General features: G+C 35.0%; 1 protein-coding gene across 4 annotated transcripts in view; it reads left to right on the plus strand.

Moving 5' to 3' along the window:
* STAG2 (STAG2 cohesin complex component) overlaps positions 1–18,917 on the plus strand; it is an 83,138-nt gene extending 64,221 nt beyond the window's left edge. Inside the window, exons 23-34 of one of the 4 annotated variants that reach the window (XM_075512733.1) lie at positions 2,026–2,118; positions 4,620–4,794; positions 5,237–5,376; positions 6,432–6,533; positions 8,695–8,843; positions 9,391–9,519; positions 9,865–10,070; positions 10,490–10,679; positions 10,765–10,875; positions 12,406–12,532; positions 12,874–12,951; positions 15,854–18,917. In XM_075512733.1, coding sequence (XP_075368848.1) covers positions 2,026–2,118; positions 4,620–4,794; positions 5,237–5,376; positions 6,432–6,533; positions 8,695–8,843; positions 9,391–9,519; positions 9,865–10,070; positions 10,490–10,679; positions 10,765–10,875; positions 12,406–12,532; positions 12,874–12,951; positions 15,854–15,877 — 1,524 coding nt within the window. In that variant the 3' untranslated portion in view covers positions 15,878–18,917. The other 3 variants (XM_075512732.1, XM_075512730.1, XM_075512734.1) reach the window with 3 other exon arrangements.
* Positions 18,918–19,187: the final 270 nt, after the last annotated feature.

The following is a 19,187-nucleotide window of genomic DNA, read 5'->3' on the forward strand; positions in this document are numbered from 1 at the left end:
TAAACTTAGTGTGAGGATGTATCATTTTTTTCTTAGGGTGTGATAGTATGAGGTTTTGGTAGATACAGGAGTGGAGAAGCATGCTATGTAACTTGTACTAATGCTTTTTATAACAGAGAACCCCTTTGTGACATCATGGAGGGTTTTTTTTTCTTTCCTTTTTTTTTTTTTTTTCCTCCTGTCATGTTAAGACTTCATTAGTCCAATGAATAATTGTGGCCTTACTGAATCAGTAATTACTATCTGAAGGTGTGTTAAATAAATGTGAACACTGGCTGGCTAGCTAGTTTACCATCTAGGTTTTAATGGTTCTTAACGTTTCCAAAACCAAAAATACCAGATATGAAGTGGATACATAGATTGTTGAGAACCACTTATGTGAGTGAAGGATTTTTGAGGCTTTGTTAGCTTATTCTTTAAAGGGTAAACAGCAGTCTGAGAATAGTGATTAAAGCTGTATCACAAGCCTGACAGCAGAAGCTGAGCTAAATACTGAAAAGTTAGGTTAGAAATGAAGATTAACTTAGCTATTTTGCAGTAAAATGTAATTTGTAATACTTTCAGCAGGAATGAAAATAACTTATTTGAAAAGTGGTCCTTTATTGAGACTATTTTATGCTCCTGTATAGTAAAATTTAGTAAATTAAAGCTTTCATAGGTTTAACTTGTGAACCACAGCTGTTTTATTATATTTAACTGCTTGACTGCTGCCAAATATACTAGGTACGTACAGAAGTTCCATTGATTTCTGTTCAATGCCAATGGAACATAACAGCAAAGAAGTTGAAGCACAGAACCAGAAGTGACAGACATGTACTGTGCCTAAAGATTTGTTTGTTTGTTTAGGTTTTTTTGGTTTTTTGTTCTGTGACAAAATTAACTGCTAACTGCATGCTGGTTGTGAACAGGTTGACTAAGTATGGGAATTAGCTTCATAAGATAGGCTGCTAAAATAAAAGACTATATAAATAGTTCAATTTTTATTAAAATTTAAACAAATAATTCTGTATAAAGGAAAGAAAATATTCCCATGTGTAATTCTCTTAACATCAGTAAATGTTGGTAAAAAAATTACCATTGCCACACAAAAAAGTTGGTTAAAAAAAAAATGTTGGTAAAAAAATCATATTGTACTGAAACTCATAGTCAAGAAGCAGCTGTTGCTTTTGTGATTCCTGTTGAGATGAAATGACACGTTGTACCAGTGTATTATCTGCTTTCTTGAAGGGAGAGACTTGTTTTGGTTTCGATTGCATGGATAGTTTTTAAACTTATCTCAGGGGTATTTCCTTTTTGTCTGGACTGATGCTGGTTACACAGTCGGTCTTTTATAATATGACTTCCCCTGTTCTACATGGGCTAGAATCTTCACATGATTGAGTAACACCAGCTGTGCCACACATGTGGATGGTATTTATACCAGTTTGATACTTTACTTGCTCAATAATCTACTTTTCTGGAAGTTATTGCAACACTTACAAAGCTATGGTGGTTTTTTGTTTGGTTTTTTGGTTTGTTTGGTTTTTTTTTTTTCTCCAATGGAAGGGGGGAAGAAAACCCCAACTCTTATCTGACATTTTACTTTATCCCCAAGCAGTGAGTTTAAAAAAAAAAAAAAAAAATTTAAATAATACCATGTAGCCTTGTCTGTTTTAGTTATAAACAGCTACCTAAAATCTGTCCTCTAGGTTGAAAATACAGATATTTTAAAGAGAAAATGCTTTATGCATTGTGTTGGTTTTTTTAGGCTTGGTTTTGGGGCTTTGTTGTTACTATTTTTTTAATAAATAACTAGAGTATTTTCATCCCAACTTCCATTTTCTTTTGCAGTACATGGGATGACAAAATTGAGGAAATTGCTACTTGCTATTTTTATTTGTAATACAGTGATTTTTAAATAATGCAGTGGACTTGAATGTTATGACTACGTACGAGGTCTGTGGTGGATAGCTCTGTGAAAATGCATACACTAAATGTGACTAAAATTGAAAAAGCAAAACTTATATGTAATCCTTCTCTTTAAAGGAGGATCTTCTACGCCTAAAGAAGCAGATGAGAGTGTTCTGTCAAATCTGTCAACACTACTTGACCAATGTAAACACTGCTGTTAAGGAACAGGTTAGTGACTGTTGTTTATCCTTGTAGTGTTCTAATATTTTAAAGCAATTGAAAAGTTCCTTTTGCTAATACTTTTAGAGCTTATGTGGGAATGTGGTGTGTCTTGGATGTTTAGGCTGAATGCCCTTTGAGTGTGAATACATACTGTACTTGTATGCTTGCCCTCCTTTAGGTGATTTAGGTAGGATTTCAGAATCAATTTAAACTTGATTCTTTCTACTAATTTTAGGCAGCGTAAACTTTTATTCAAAGGTGGGTTTTGTTTGTTTCTTTAAACAGTGACTGGGCAGAAGGAAGCCTTCTGGTTTGTAAGTTAGGTAGGAGAGTTCCATTTCAAAGCTCTTGCTTACCATGTGGTTGTGACACACCTCCGATGGAGCTGATGTGGATTCATAGACTCCGAGCTGGAAGAGCTAGGGACAGCTATTTAAAAGAGAGAAGTTATTTTTTTAGTTTTGTCTTTGAATGCTTTTACGTTCCCACATTTGTACTAGGATAGATATATGTGCCCATCCACTCAAGAACTGTGAAGACAACTTTCCTCCTCTTGCTGTAAACCTGTGAGGACATACAAGGGCAACTTCTCTGTCTGTTTCCCTTCACCATGATGCTGCATACAGAATATATTCCTCAGTTCTTTAGAGTCCCAGAATTTTGGGGATCTCTGAACCAGGAGAAAAAGAATGGGTACTTAACATGAGTTTGTGTGTGTTTATACATGCACACGTGTGTGCTGTAACCTAGGGGATTTTATTGTTGGGAAATGGTATTTCTTTTTTGTGGCCATCCTTAGGTATGCTCACACACTGGTCAATTGTTAACAGTATTGTTAGAGATATTTGGAGACCATTTGAGCAAATGTTTGGAAGCCTCAACAATGATGTACTGCTCAGAGAAGAAGCGAGCAGTTTTCATTTTACCAGTTTTATAGTCAGTCCCTCCTATAGTTGTCCTTTGTGGGGGAGAGTTTTAGCTGGAACTAAGTTCGTGGATATTTCAAACATAAAATATGTAGGTATTTAGTCCATGCAAGTAGTGCCTGACATTTCAGGTAGGAGACAAAAGTCCTGGCTCTTTTGAAGAAAAATGCAGGCATGAAAGTTTTGGGGGTTGTTTTTTATTTTTCTTCTGTTTCAAAATTAATTGAGACATTACTTTGGGAAATACTTGTCTTGAGTTCTGAGGGTAACGGGGTCAAAGGAAAAGGTTAAACTGTAGGGGCTGAGTCTCTTCCAGTCTGTGGTCAAATAGTTCTCCAGCCAGAACACTCACAGGAATTTCAGGTTCCAGTGAAGAGCACAGGTTACTGATAGCAGGATTAATTCTAAGTAAATGCCTTTAACAACCTCTAGAATGTTAAAATGAAAAAAATGAAGTATCTCTCCATGGAGAAAGGACCAAACTATCTTCTGGGTACACTTTTTAATTAAACAAATAGAAAGCCAGGACCCTTTTTGCTGCTAAAGGTGGTAATAACCTGGTTGAGCTTGAAGTTGAAAATCTGGCCCACCAAGTCACACAACTGCAGCTTTTGAAACTCTTGCTATAACAAGAATATTCCTGGCACTGAATAGGGCTATGTTCTTTGTTGGAGAGCTATCTAGTGTCAAAATCACAAGGTGTAGGTTGTGAAAGTGCAAGTAACAAAAATTACTGAAGCTCTGAGTAGGTCTCTTTAAAAGGCTATGTAATTCTCGGACTTAGGTGAATGCTCTAGAAACTAGAGCTGCCTCAGTCACATAGGGTACAATAGCCATGGTTCTGCTTTCCTTCTCTAATCTCATGAAAGGACACAAGGGACTTCAGAGGAGCATGTGTGTTTTTGTGACCAGGAAATTAGTAATATTTGCTTTGAGAGAACAGTTCTGTTCGTTACAGTGGAAGTACTTAAGAGAATTAGAGTCAAAGAGATGAGGTGCAGCACTAAGCAGTGTGCTGCCCTGGTCTGTTAGTTTGAAGAATGTCAGTCTAGGTACTGATACATTTGAACTTCCTGAGGAGGTGGAGTACAGACGTTTCAATCTGATGTCAGATGCACAAGTTAGCCAGCAAAATGAAGAGGTGGTTGCTTTTTTGGAAGCAAGATTTAAAGGGATTGAATGACCTCAGCTGTTAGATGTTTTACAAATGTGATTGAATCAATTTTAAAAAAAGAAAGAAAAAAGGAGACTGTTGGTGTCCACAAAGCTCTCTAGTGACCTGATGTAGTATCAGTCAGGCAGAATTTGGGAGTTTCAGGCTCCTCATGTTTTAATCTCACAATGTTTTGATATTTAGTTGGCTTCATCTGTGCAATATTTTTCTTAGGAGACCCAGTCTTCATACAGCAACCTCCTGTAAGAAACTGCATGTTTTGACTTCCAGTTGGCCTGTGTAGTTGTTTAGGACTTAAGTGGCCTGTGTACACCATAGGGCTCTAAGTATTTTGTTAAATGGAACTACATTATTCTAAATAAAATCCAGTTTCCAAGCAAGTATTTACTAAGGTTTCTTTTTAATAGGCTTTCACAATTCTGTGTGATGTTTTGATGATCTTCAGTCATCAGATTATGACAGGAGGACGTGACATGTTGGAGCCACTTGTTTACACTCCTGATTCTTCATTGCAATCTGAACTACTCAGTTTTATTTTAGATCATGTCTTCATTGATCAGGATGATGATAATAATAGTGCAGGTTTGTACAAAACTTATGTTTCCTTTATATTATTTGCCTTCTAACTAATATATTTGTTTGCCTGTACTCTTTTGGGGTTTTTTTTGGGCTTGGGGTGTGTGTGTGGGGGGGGGGGGTGTTTCGTTTTTTTTTTTCTGGCATTGAGAGGTCTGCATGGACACAGAGGTAGGTTTGTCTTTTAAATGTCAGCAGCTAATTAAAGCTTTTTATGTTTTGGGGACATGTAGGATAATCATGGTGAAGATTTGGTTTAACAGGCACAAATATATATGTCTCTGTATCAGGAAAAGAGACTTGTCAGTGGGCAACGAAGTGCACTGCCGTCAGAATTGAGATTTGATTTTCTGAATCCTGACCATTAGCCCACATCACTTTTTATATAAAATGCTTTAATACGTAGTATTTAAAACCGACAGTTTTCATGTTCTGAACTCTTTTCTAGATGGACAGCAGGATGATGAAGCTAGCAAAATTGAAGCATTGCACAAAAGAAGAAATCTACTTGCAGCTTTCTGTAAACTCATTGTATATACTGTGGTGGAAATGAATACAGCTGCAGACATTTTCAAGCAATATATGAAGGTAAATCTGAAGCCTAGTAGTGATACTTCATAAACTACCAGAATACAGTAGCTGTGGATTTTTTAAATTATTATTTATTCTTCACCTTACAAGATAACTGATTCAAAATGTGAAGACTTCGAAACTCCAGAGTTGGTAGTTTGTAGGCCTTTAAAAGTTCTTTTTCCATAAGAAGGGGAAAAAATGACTGAGATTAGTTTTACAGTTCCAGTGTGTGGGTAGCTGGGAGGGAGGAAGGAAACCTGATAATTATTTTTACGTTGTTTTTCATAGATTTATGTTTTCTTATCCTGATCAATGGTGTATTTTTAATTCAGTTATTAGTTTAGCAGGCCTTTTGAGAATCTCCTCACAAAGATCAACTCCATCATGTCTAGCCTCATCGAATAATTCCAGCTTAAACTTTGTAGAAGAAGGAAAAAAAAAAAAAAAAAATTTGAGTTCCACCTCCTGCCTGGTTGCTGCCACCCCTGCCCAGTGATCTTTATAGCTGTTTTTACCTTAAAAAATTGTAAAATTTGGGCAGCTTGCTTTTGTCTGAGTACCCTATATATTTTGAATCTCTAAATAACTACTTGGGTCTTTATTGAACCTGAAATACTTAAAGAACTGAACAGGCAGCTGTCTTCACTGGAAAAATTATGGCTATGATGCTATCCATAAGTGCTTCCTTTCAGCAGAGAAAATAGAAAGCTCCCCATCAGAGTTACAGGAGTTACTAAAAAGATTAGATTCTAATCTTGTACCCTGAAGGGGTGAACATGTGTCATTAACAAATGTGTCATGGCCTTGAAGATAAATAGGTCGTTCTGCCTCTTAAGTAATACTAACGACAGGAATGAAAAGAAGTAGATATACTCTTTCTGATTTGATAATTTTGGAGGTGTTTTAGGATATCATTTGGATGATGTAATCATGAACATGTTAGGCTTTTTCCTTTTGAAAGTGTTCAAAACATTTTTTTTAAAGAGCATATCCTAGATGTTTTCTGAAGAATTCAGTAGTTGTAATGTTTTCAACTAAAATCGGAAGTTAACTTTTTTTCTTTTTCCTAGTATTACAATGACTATGGTGATATTATTAAAGAAACGATGAGTAAAACAAGACAGATAGACAAAATCCAGTGTGCTAAAACGCTTATTCTTAGCTTGCAGCAGGTAAGAATGATTTACAATATTTTAATGCATGATATTCCATACTGTAGATCACGTCCTGTTGTTTAATAGCTAGTGTGATGTATTAATGAAGAAATTCTTATGGAAGGTAGGGATAAATAGGTCTAAATTGAAACACATTTTCTGCAACTATTTGAAAAACTGCAGAAAGTCTTCCTATACTTACCAAATACTGTGCTACAAAAAGTGGATGCGAGAGGCTGATAAATACGAAATTAATGTAACTCTGTGATTCCTTCTTAACTAAAACAATAGTATGAATCACATATTCAGAAACATGTTGTGAAACTGCTAATTTACTTATTCATGAACAGATAAACAAGGGAAAACACTTCCTGCCTGTGTGGTGGGGTTTTGTGGCTTTGTTTGTGGGTTTTTTTTTTTTGTTTGTTTGTTTTGCTTTGCTTTGTGTTTTTTGTTTGTTTTTAAACTATTCTGAGAAGTAATGGGAAGTTTTAGTAATTCAGTATTTCTTAATGTTTGGTAGGGGCTTCACCCATCTTTGAAATTAAAACATGATTTAATGCTCTCTTCAGTAAATGAGCTTGTTTGTGTGGAGACCTGATGAATTCAGTCGAGGTCAGAGTCGGATTCATCTGCTCACATGAACCATCTGCATGAATCTTATTTACAGGATCAGAACAATAAAGCCATATCTCTGCAAACCACTGCAATCCAACATAGATCTCTGCTGTTGTTGAAAGGAATAATGTACCCCAATTTGTCCTCTCTCCCCCCACGCCTTTTTTTTTTTTTTTTTTTTTTTTTGCCTAGAGGTCATAGAGCCACATGGTGGATATAGATCTAGATATTGATCCTGGTTGAGAACTAACCAGAAAAAGTCCTTAATGAAGCCCCTAAGGTGGTTTATCTGTATGGATATTGCCAATACAACAGAGGATGGGGCCTTTCTTTTTGATAGCAGCATGATGTTAAGTAGCTGGTGGAACTGCAACATAAAATATGCAACTAAATACTCCTACAATTTTTGCTGACTTTTCACCAGAGTTCACAAATTTTTGTGCTATTGGGTAAATGCTATCCTTATTAGTCTTTTCTGTCCCATGAATAACCAGCCCCTTAATATTTTGAAGGGCAGACGGAGGAAGTGAATGTAGTAAGTACAGTTACGCATGTAATAGGGAGGCAGTTACACAATCCTAATACGGCAATAAGAATAGTAACATGAGGGGACCCAAGTATTATAAAACAAACAAACAAAAAACCTCCACGTGTAAAGTTAAACATGTAACTAGTATTTTTTCCAGGAAAACTTCTTAAAAAAGAAACTAACCAGAGAAGAAATATTAGAAGTGATAGAGGATAAAGGGAATAACTAAGTTGCAGTGAGCAACACCAACATAAAAGTATGCAACTATGGGCCAAAACGTGTCTATAAATGAAAAGTTAATGTTCATAGCCCTAGTAAGTCTGGTTTTGGTTTATTCTGTGTTATATGAGAGAGTGAATGGTGAGTGTGTTAGACAAAATTAGAAAATAATATAAAAATTGACTGTTGAAGAGAATTACAGCCAAATTCAGTAGGATGAGAAAAGGATTAATCAAAGCAAAAAAAAGATTGTAAAGTTCAGAGTATTCAGCTTTGCCAGCTATTGATGAATAGTTAGAAGTCTGATCCTCAGTGGCAAAGTTTCTGGTGTCTTTGGCAACTGCCCTGAAGACATGTTTCCATTTTAGAATTTCTTTGTTATACTTGTATATTGAAAAAATAATAAAAAATTTAGTTTTAGTTTGGCAAAACTGTAATAGTAAAGACCAGGTGAGAATTTACCCCATTTATTTCTTCTCTGTTAGTGTATGTATCAGGGAATCCTACTAATTTTTAGTATTCTCAACTCTAGAACACCTTGTTTAGGGAAGTGCTGAAGTCTGTCATCCAGCATATTTACAGTGTGATGCGTGCTTGGACAGTGTGCATTTCGAGGATTAACTCTGAAGCGTAGACTCTTCAAGAGTAGCCTTGACTTTGCTTTTTTAAGCCTCCATATTTGTCTTTTGGGGTTGTTGAATTAAGAAAAAAAAGCTGTAAAACACTTTTTTACTGAAACTTAACTCTGTGTTGGTTGATCCAAAGTTTTTGGCATAATCTTTTAATGAAAATCTCCCTTTTCATTTCATACAGCTTTTCAATGAAATGATTCAAGAAAATGGTTATAATTTTGACAGATCATCACCGACATTCAGTGGCATAAAGGAACTTGCTCGACGTTTTGCTTTAACATTTGGACTGGATCAGTTGAAAACAAGAGAAGCTATTGCCATGTTACACAAGTAATTGTGTGCTTTGTACTATTTCCCTTTTTGTAAACACTTCTTGACTAACATTAAAATTATGTTTTCAGCCTTTCAAAATCAGTTTGTTAATACAAAATGCATCAGCACTAGAGACGATATAGCCCATTTATAAATTAGGAGAAGACTGCAGTTTTTTCTCTGAATTAAACCCAAATGTTAAATAATGTTGATGTTCTTCATCATCATTGTATAAGCCTGTAAATGATAGCAGTGTTGATGCTATCATGAAAAAGTATTTTTAATGTCTTACCCGTAACAGTAAGAACTGATCCACTTCATTGTCAGTGGTGGTCATGTTGGCCTCATGCAGAAAACTTGAAACGCAAGGTAGAAACATCATGACTGAAAGAGTGCATCTAGATTCAAATTATGAATAATGTTCACTTTTTTGCCAGAACATGGAAACATTGAATTACTGCCTTCTTGGCATAGATGAAAGATGTTCGGTTTTGATAGCTCCCAGCGCTTAGAACTTTTTCTTTAGTTTGTGCTTTATGTGACTTAATTTTAAACTTTTTCTTAGGGATGGCATAGAATTTGCTTTTAAGGAGCCTAATCCACAAGGTGAGAGCCACCCACCATTAAATTTGGCATTTCTTGATATTCTGAGTGAGTTCTCCTCCAAACTTCTCAGACAAGACAAAAGAACAGTGTAAGTATTTTCTTAATATTTGTAATGATAATCATAAAAGACATGCATCTGAATAAATATGTATTTATGTGTATTGCATTCACCTAAAGTGGAATCTTCGGCACATCAAGATAATTTTACACTAATGCGGTCAAGTATAATCACAAAGGGTAAATTGTATTTATCCTTGTTACTCTTATTTTATAGTGGATGAACAGAAATCATATTCTGGATTTGCTGTTGTCTGGCCTTTTTGTTAATTAGATGAGGAGCATTGGGTGTTAATTTCAGTAGTTACTTATCTTGACATGTTAACATCTTGTTACAGATATTTTGCATCTTTGTAATTATTTTTTCCATTTAAAGGTATGTTTACTTGGAGAAGTTTATGACCTTTCAGATGTCTCTACGAAGAGAAGATGTGTGGCTTCCTCTCATGTCCTACAGAAACTCTTTATTAGCTGGTGGGGATGATGATACTATGTCAGTGATAAGTGGAATTAGTAGTCGAGGATCTACAGTAAGAAATAAGAAGACAAAGCCAGCAACAGGGAAACGGAAAGTACCTGAAGGTAGAACTTTTCTTATCTTCAAATTTACTAGAGTAGATATTCATATAAACTACACGTCGATCCCTATTTGTTAGCTTGAGTGAATTTGTATGCTTTAATGTATTTTTTTAAAACAGGATAACTTCATGTATATGTCTTAGTGAGAAAACTATTCATTTGAAGAGTCTGAATAACATAACACTGATTCACAAAAGGAAATAAAGGCACTACGCTGCGTTAAGTCACAGAATATAAAAGTATTTTAAATACTCTAGCCAGTGGTTGTAAATCCAGGCCTTTTGGGGCACACATAAGACACTGGCAAAAAGTAAAGAAATTGATTCTCAGTAAGCAGAAAGTACATGCATTTAAGTCATGTTTAAACATTCAATTTTAGACTGGTTTGAAAAAATGTACTGATGTCCTATATGTCCCTCTAGCTGAAGAAAGCAGCAGTAGTGACAGTATGTGGCTGAACAGGGAGCAGACAATGCACACACCAGTCATGATGCAGACACCTCAACTTACTTCCACAATAATGAGGGAGCCCAAGAGATTGCGACCTGAAGAAAGTTATATGGGTGTCTATCCTATGCAGCCTGAACACCACCAAGCTCCGCTCGATTACAAGTACGTAGATGAGTAGGTCTGCTTTGTGTTAGTGTTCATACACAAAACCAGTTTGTGTTTAAAATAGAATAATGGTCTTTTTAAGCACGCAAGTAACGTGGATGTTGGCTCAAAGGCAACAGGAAGAAGCCGCGCGACAACAGGAGAGGGCAGCGATGAACTACGTCAAGCTGAGAACCAACTTGCAACACGCTATGTGAGTGAGAGTGAAATGTTCCTTCAGTGGTTTGGGGAGGGGAGGGTTTATTAAATGCAGTGTTACTCCTGTATCTTTTAAGAAGGATACATGTTCTAGTTCTTGAGTAGTGTTTTTCTGTGTCTTAAAATTTTAAGTTGCCTTAGAAAAGCAGTAGTAAAAGTGTATGGTGATGCATTTAGCAGAACAGATGTTTGATTTCTTGCTTATTTTTGAACTTAAATTCCAGAAAAATTAAATAGTAGTGAGCTTTGTAATAAAGGGAACTGGTTGTTGAAGTCAATGCTATCTGTGGCAGATACATATAATCAGTGCAACATGTGAAACATCTTCTTTATGTATTCCTAACTGCAGAATCATTTTTAGAAATAGAACATTAAAAATTAGTTTTAAAATAGGTGTTCAATGTGTGAAGCAGAAAGTTTCTGCTCAGTTTAATTCTACTATTTCATTCTGCTTTGACTTGAGTTGTAAGTTTAGAGTCCAGCTGTTCTTTATTTTTAAAAACTTATTCCTTTTAAGCAAACTGCCGTCTTCAGCATTTCTGTGATCGATACAGATTTTGTCTGACCTAAACTGACACCAAAGTTGAGAGGAATCCTGTAGTACCAGTTTTTGTAGAACTTCCCAACCCAAACATACAAAACCCTTGTCTTTCATATTGTGAATGAAGATGAAGACGGCCCAATGTTTCTTAATTGAATGTTGTCCTTCAGAGGTCATACATTCTTACTGTAGTGTCATTTACTTCATTGTGATTCATCATGTGTGCATTTTGACATGCACGCTAATGAAATTATGTTCCAGAGCTAGTTTAGCTGGAAAGGGGAAGACTAGTTTTAGAAGTTCTCTGCTTTAATGAAGACTGTGGTTCTACAGAAGAAAAGTACAGTTGTAAACTAAAACCATGGACATATATATTGAGGAGCTTTACATCTTTCCCCTACTTGTTTTTAATTCTTTAATACCAGTACTTCATGTAACATAGTTTCAGTGGTTTTTTGTGTGTGTGTGTGGGGGGGGTTGGTTTTTTTTAATACAGTGACACCAATTAGTATAATTGGAATGACTCCTTACTTTTCTCATAAGGTCTGATGTTGCATGTAGACTTTGTGAGGAAAGAGGATGAAGGACTGTGTGGGAATGTCTGAAAATGGATTTATGTATCCACTTTATCTCCAAGACGTTCTTCTTCGCCTTGTCATAAGGCCGGAGCGATTTTTCTTTAGGTGGCAAAACTTACGTTCAATTCCTGCAGCCTCTCAGAATACCCATTTAGAGATGTACCACAAAGTTCCATAAGTTGATCTTTGTTAGTCGTTCTCCCTCACTCTCTTAGTATCTGCTAGCTGGTTAAATACCAGCTTTCTTTAATAATAGTTATGCATTTATTTAATTACTTAATTTCTTTTCTGGCTAATGGAATTGTCATTTGTTGGCAGTTCCTTACTGAACGTTAGCTTTTTAAATATTCAGATAAAACTTAACTTCATTTAGTGCTAAACAATATGCTTTTTCTTTTCATTTCAGTCGACGTGGCACAAGTCTAATGGAGGATGATGAAGAGCCAATTGTTGAAGATGTGATGATGTCATCAGAAGGGCGGATTGAAGATCTCAATGAAGGCATGGATTTTGACACCATGGACATAGACCTAGTAAGAAATTTACTTGTCGTCTTAGTGGATTTTGGATTTGTGTTTCTACTTTTAAAGTAGGATATTTGAATCGAGTTTTCCTTTTGGTGAAACAGAAAAATCATGCTTGTTGATCTCTGCATTCTTAAACGGCTGTGCCACTATCTGTATACAAGTGCCATCTGTTCAAACTGCCATACAAAAAAGCAAGAACACCTCCTGTAATAATAATGTGAGAGATGAACATTTATCCCCTGTAAATTCTTACCCCTTGAGAGTTCAGCTTCATTTATTACAGTGTAAAAACTCTGGATTATTTTCTGAAATTACAGTTAACACATTTATTTGCTTGCTTTCTAAAGCCACCATCAAAGAACAGGAGAGAAAGAATGGAACTAAAACCCGATTTCTTTGACCCCGCTTCAATCATGGATGAATCGGTAGGTTAACTTACATAAGAGGAAAATACTGTAAAATCAGTCTTAAGGTTACAGTACTCTCTTACTTCAAATTTTAAATGGAAAGAATGCAATCTTTAGGTTGTCTTCATTGGCCTATTTTGGCAGACTGGTACAGTCAGTGAAATATTTTATGCTGTAATTCGGCTTCATAAATTCTAAGCTAGTCAGTGTTCTTTGCAAATTTATAGGATTTTTTTACTTATTACTTTATATGTAGTTATGTAAAAATCAAAAGCCTTTGAATCTGAGAAGTAAACACATCTAGTATGGAAAAGACCCTTGCAGAGGTTGGTAGCAAAGAGCTTTAAAAAAAAAAAAAAAAAAAAAATTGTGCATACACAATATTAAAGGCAAGTTTCCTGTTGTGATGAGCTTAGTTGAGTGACTCTGATGTCATTACTAGTTGTCAGCATTGGATGGTTTGCATTGGTTTTGGTTTTTGTGGTGGTTTTTTTTTTTTTTTTTTTTTAGATTGGCATATTTACTTTTGTGCATAAGTAAGATAATGGAGAAAATAGAGATAATACAGCTATCTGTTTATAGAGATGAGAGGTATTTTTTCTTTCCATATGAAGTTTTAGGTCCAAAACATCCGAAGTCTAGTTTCTGCTTGCAGTTGCCCTTTTTTCCGACTTGATAAATCTGCAGTCTCTATTCTCTTTTAAAAATCTGCATGAGGGATTCCTTCTGTCTTGAACCACTTGTAATGTATGCAGCCATTTTTGACCTTGTGTAGCTGGTACAAAATTACACTGGAAATAACAAGCTGCAGCAAGCCAGCAGAGGACAGTACAACAAGGCTTCCTGGGAATCTTGGACAGCTTGGTGGAATTTGGAAGACGGTTATGTATTTTTTTACAGTATTGTTGCAGCGTTGAACCTGTTCTTGTTGTGGGAGAAAGAAGTCTTAAATACTGTTTTAAATGCAAATCCATATATTTTGTACCAGTAGGCCTTTGCTTTAGTAGTAATGAATCAGATTAGGTTGTGCATCTAACTGTTGTGTGTTCTGTTCTTGAAGTAACACCAAGAAAGTATATCACCTGTTTTCTGATGTTCTGTTTTAAAATAGTTCTTGCCCTCCCCTTCTTGATTTTTGATTGATCTGTGAAATACCAGTTGTTTTTTATTCTGACAATGCTGAAAATTTGGTCTTCTGCAGGTGCATTTCATTGATTTTTAGAAACCTTTCAGCTTTTCAATTTCTAAAACTAATTAAGAATAGTTTTAATAGGTTCACTGTTAGCTAGGTTTCTTTCCTGTTACTTTAATTCTCTTTCATCACCCCACGTGAGCCCAGGATTTGCTAGGCACTCCTTAGCTGCAGGGTGGGAGTATCACCACATGATGGCAGCCGGTTACAGTCGCATTGCTGTGCCAGCTTTTGGAGCCCGTTCTGAGAGCCCAGCGGTGGCCTGCCTCAGTGTGCCAGCAGAACAAGCTGTCTACTGCTCCTCTGCAAGGAGGGAGCAGCGGTGCACAGAAATGAGGTGGTACGGTCAAGGGGCACCATCTAGCAAACCTATCTCCCAGGCAGGACGCAGCAAGGGTGGTGATCCTGGAAGCAGGACTGCAGAAAACAGCTGCATCGCAGAACACAGCTGCTCTTTAGCATAAACCCCACCTAAATGAATTTAACCGCCTAAATGGGGAAAGCTCTGCTAGTAATTTAGGAGACAACATGAATCCGTATTAAATCAGAGCTGAATTTATCAGTCAGTATTTTAAATGTAAAAAAAAACCAACCCAATTTCATAAATGCAAAAAACCTTCACTGAATAAAGTTAATTTGCTTTATTCATATAATTTATTTGAGGTCCATTATTCTTGGAGTTGTTGCACTTGTTTTTAATAGACCTAGACATAATAAAACTGTTTAATTTATTCAGATGCACATGGTTTATGATCAAAATTTTAGTCTGTCTTCTCATTTTTTGATGTGTCCAGTTATGTCTGCCACCAGAGGCAGTTGTGTCTTAGTGTGCTATATTGTATGATGCATCTAAACTGAATTTAATACCAAGAACAGTAAAAATTGGTTTGTAAACAGATAAATGTGAACAGCAGTGTTAAGGTTCAGGAAAATTAAGTCTCTCGTGGCTCTTTCTGATGTTATAAAGTCCTATAAAAGCTAGGACAGTCACAAGATCTGGATCTTCTGGGGCTTTTTTTTTTTTTTTTTTTTTTTTTTTTTTTGGCATATCAGTAGTGATACCTACTTCCATTGGCATAATAAACTATATGGCGTGCTCCCACACGGGAAGCGGAAACTGATTCTTCGTTTCAGGAAAGCTTTTTCTTCACTTAATCACACAGTCTCCTGAAGGACATATTTTGATTTTACCTGATTTATTGTTTGATTTTTCACTGTCTTCCTGACAGAGTTGATATATTTAATAAGAAATATTAAGTTTGTTTCCTGGGTAGCCACTGCAAGATGACCTGTTGTTTTTATGAACACAGACACAGCAGCAGCCAGTGTATAGAGTGTTTTGTCCCAGGCTTAGTTGCTAGAAACTACACACTTGAAATCAAGTTAAGGCCTATAGAATGCCATTGTCAAAGAAGTCTAAGTTAGGCAACTAACTAAAAATTATTTTGCAATTATTACCTAAAAGAATTAGAGCAGTCTTTAACACATTCCTACTGGATCTAGTTAATTTCAAGTGTGGGGGAAAAAGTATTTTCTAAAGAATGAGGTGCCCTTTTCATATTATTACATAAATCAGAAGTGTGGTGAATCTGGTTTGGAAGAAAAATAAACTTACAATGCCTTAACATAACTTGAAGTGTCTTAATCTTAAATCATATACTAATTGCTTTGTTTTTGTTAACTGTGTAGTAGACTACAAATTGACACCATTTCTAACTTTTTTTTTAGGTTCTTGGGGTGTCAATGTTTTAATACCAGAGCAGCAAATAAATCAGTGGTGAAGTCATTTTCTAAGTGGAAGAGGAAGTTTTTCAATACAAAATTGTGGTAGATACAGTGAAATTCTGAACAGATTTTTCTCTAAGGAGAATGACATGCTTTCAAGATCAAGTGCATTGAAGGGGCAGTTTTGTTTGCCTGAAAAAAAGAAATGTAAAGGACAAGTAAACAATTTGAGGATAAGCTACACTTTTTGTTGGGGAAAAAAAAAAATCAATATTTTATTTATGTGCTATCAGTTTATTTCCGGATCATAAGAAGTATTCCCTCCGAGTTTTAATCTAACAGTCTGAGAGGTGTTTGGTACAGATTTGAGCCCCTCTCTATACATTTGCTGGCTATACTAAATAATCACGAGCTCTGCTGGATTGCTGTTTACATCCATGAACTGAAATAATAGATGGATTCGTTTTCTTACAGTGATAGAACCAGAAGAGTGTCAGTATTTTAAATTAAATGCAAACTTCAGCAACAGAAGGTTTGTATTAATTAATCATGGAAAAAATACATAAAGCAGAATTTTAACAGCTTTTTAATCTAAAACACACTTTTATTCCGAAAGCTTCATGCTAGCCTTCTCAGAAAGGTCCATAAACTATGAACTACCAGAAAATAACAATCTCAGTTATGCTTGCCCATTATCAACCCTGAAAGTTTGCTTGTCCTTTAAGAAAAATGTAATGTTGTGAAATTCCTTCCAGTAGTGCCACTGTATTTTGTCTCCAAATAAAAGAAGCTTATTGTAGTATGTTTGCAGAAAAATTCTAAACAAAAATTATACAGCTTATTAGAGTGTGGGAATAGGGATCTAAATTTTAAATAAAATTATATATATATATAAATTGGTGCTGATTTTATAATTGCGCAGTTTGTTTAGTTTTTTCTTACTTTTAAATTCCAACTTAAAATTATGAGGTTTCAGAAATATATTGAAAGTTTAACAATGTTTAAAAATAGAAGAGCATGAGAATTCATGCTTTAAAAATGATTTTTAAATTTGTATTTTATATTGTTTTATCTATCTGTCTTTGCAAGCAGTCTTCAGGTTAAAGATACTTCTAACAGGTTACAGTACATTTCCTCTGTATGTAAATTAGATTGGATAATAGAAATTCATAAACAACCCATAATATTCTTTGAAAGCTAAGCTTTAAACTTCATTTTGTGTCCATTCACAAATAAATTAAATTTGGTCTAAAACAGAAAGTGGATCTATGCCATTTTGACATCGACTCATTTTGCAAGGCTTAGGCAGCTAGACATCATTTTAAAGGAAATATTAACTTATATTACATATGTATATTTTTTGTCAGTTGTCTCTCAGTTCTTGAGGTATATTATTTTAATCATTCCATGCCTTAATATGCTTGCAATACAAGAATCTCCCCAAATGGGTGAATACAAAAAGGCTTCCTGTTTTTAGACTCAGAAATTAAACATTCGGCTGTGGTAGCCAAAAACCATAGATTATCTAAAGGATCATGATAAAATGTAATTATTTTACTAAGTCATGGGGTAACAACAAACTCAAAACTAGATCTGCCTAACTCATTTTACATAAATAAATACTCTCATGTCTAAAAGTACTGCCTATATTGTTTTTCACACCACTGCATTTAATAGAACTGCTGAGAGGACTGTATATATGATTTTAAACTTAAGTTGATTTTTCTTACTCTTGAAGGAGTGTTTCTTTGTGAAAGCAGTTCTTACAGCTTTGTTTTCAACCAGCTAAAAATGTTTTATATATTACCTTAACCTGTTGTCCTCCACATTCTATTGTCCTAATTGTACTGTTTTCTGATTTGTATTTATGTCTTGAGACAGTAACTTTTTGAATAAAAATAAACCTACAGTATGTTGTATGTTTGATCTTTTTAAATCGGGGTTAGGGGAGGACAGTGAAGAACGGGGTATGAGTAATGCAAATGTTATGTTTATAGAAATCAAAATCTTTTTCCATGTCTTTTAAGTGTTTGTCTCAGAGTTGGGATAATGTATGAAAAACTGCACTGTTTTATATTTGTAATAAATTGTACAAGTTTTTAAAATGTGAATAAAGCACTAATTGGGTAATAATTTAAAGTAGAAAAGTTAATGCAATCATGATTGTTTTAAATATGCTTTAATTTGAGATAAACTTGTTAAAAGAATTAGTGTAAATACAGAGTGAGCTTTTCAAGAGGTTAGTACCTGCAAATAAAATTTTTAAAATTTGTATAGAACTTTTACATGCCAAGAAATCAATGGTTAATTATTTTTGTGTTATGTTTTCTAAAGGTGTATCAATAGCCTTTCTGTTGGTTTCTTTTTCCTATTAACTTTTATCTGACATTACTCAGAATGCTTTTGATTTGGACATTGGAGATATTGTATATAGTCCAATTGAAATACCACTAAAAGTGTGTGCTACTTCCCATTTCTTACGTTTATCATACACCTGATAAACATTCTAAGCTTAATTGGCAAGACAGCAAGGAAATGAGGGGGAAAAACCCTAAACATCTCTTCGCCTCCTACTCCCCTCTCCTCAGCTACTGAGCAGCTCTGGCTGTGTGTTGAAAACTCCTTTCTGTTACAAGGCTTTTTAAAGGAGTCATTTTAAAATCTTAGAGATAATACTTCTAATCCTGGCTAATGTAACTTTGGATATTTTTATTATTATTATTATTATTATTAAAAATGTTCATTCCTGTCTCTAAATCCTGCTGTAAGTTCAATAGTATGTTGTGGAAAATGGTTTTAGTAGGTTCTAAGTTTGTAACACAGGACAAATACCTTCACTATACAATGTAAAGTCTGTTCCAGTTATACCATTTTGGTACAAAAGCCTGTAAATGAAAGAAATTTGAGTTTTGAAGAGATATGTGATAAAAATGTAGAAAACAACAAACAATTCCGAGAAAGTAAAGCCTGTCCTCTAGTTTACCAAAGAGGCCACAGAGAAGATATTGACACAGAATGAAATTCAAAGGAATAGTCTTCACATATTCTGTAAAAAGTATTTCTTGATATTAAACAACCAAAGACAATATGTAAGAAGTTAGTGATTGCTGTTGTTTGTTTGGTTGGGTTTTTTTTTCCCCTTTGGATGGTGTGGTGCTGATTCCTGTAGCTTGTTAGAGCCAGTAAATCCCCATCTTCTCTAATCTCAGTATAACTAAATAATTGTCTCTTTAAAATTTACTCCTCTCCCTTTTCCTATAGTTTACACGTATACTTGTCCTAGCATGGGATTTCAGGGTACCAATACTGTTAACTTTAACTTCCTACCCATGAAAAG

The sequence above is a fragment of the Mycteria americana genome, chromosome 10, assembly GCF_035582795.1.
Source record: "Mycteria americana isolate JAX WOST 10 ecotype Jacksonville Zoo and Gardens chromosome 10, USCA_MyAme_1.0, whole genome shotgun sequence".
Taxonomy (NCBI): domain Eukaryota; kingdom Metazoa; phylum Chordata; class Aves; order Ciconiiformes; family Ciconiidae; genus Mycteria; species Mycteria americana.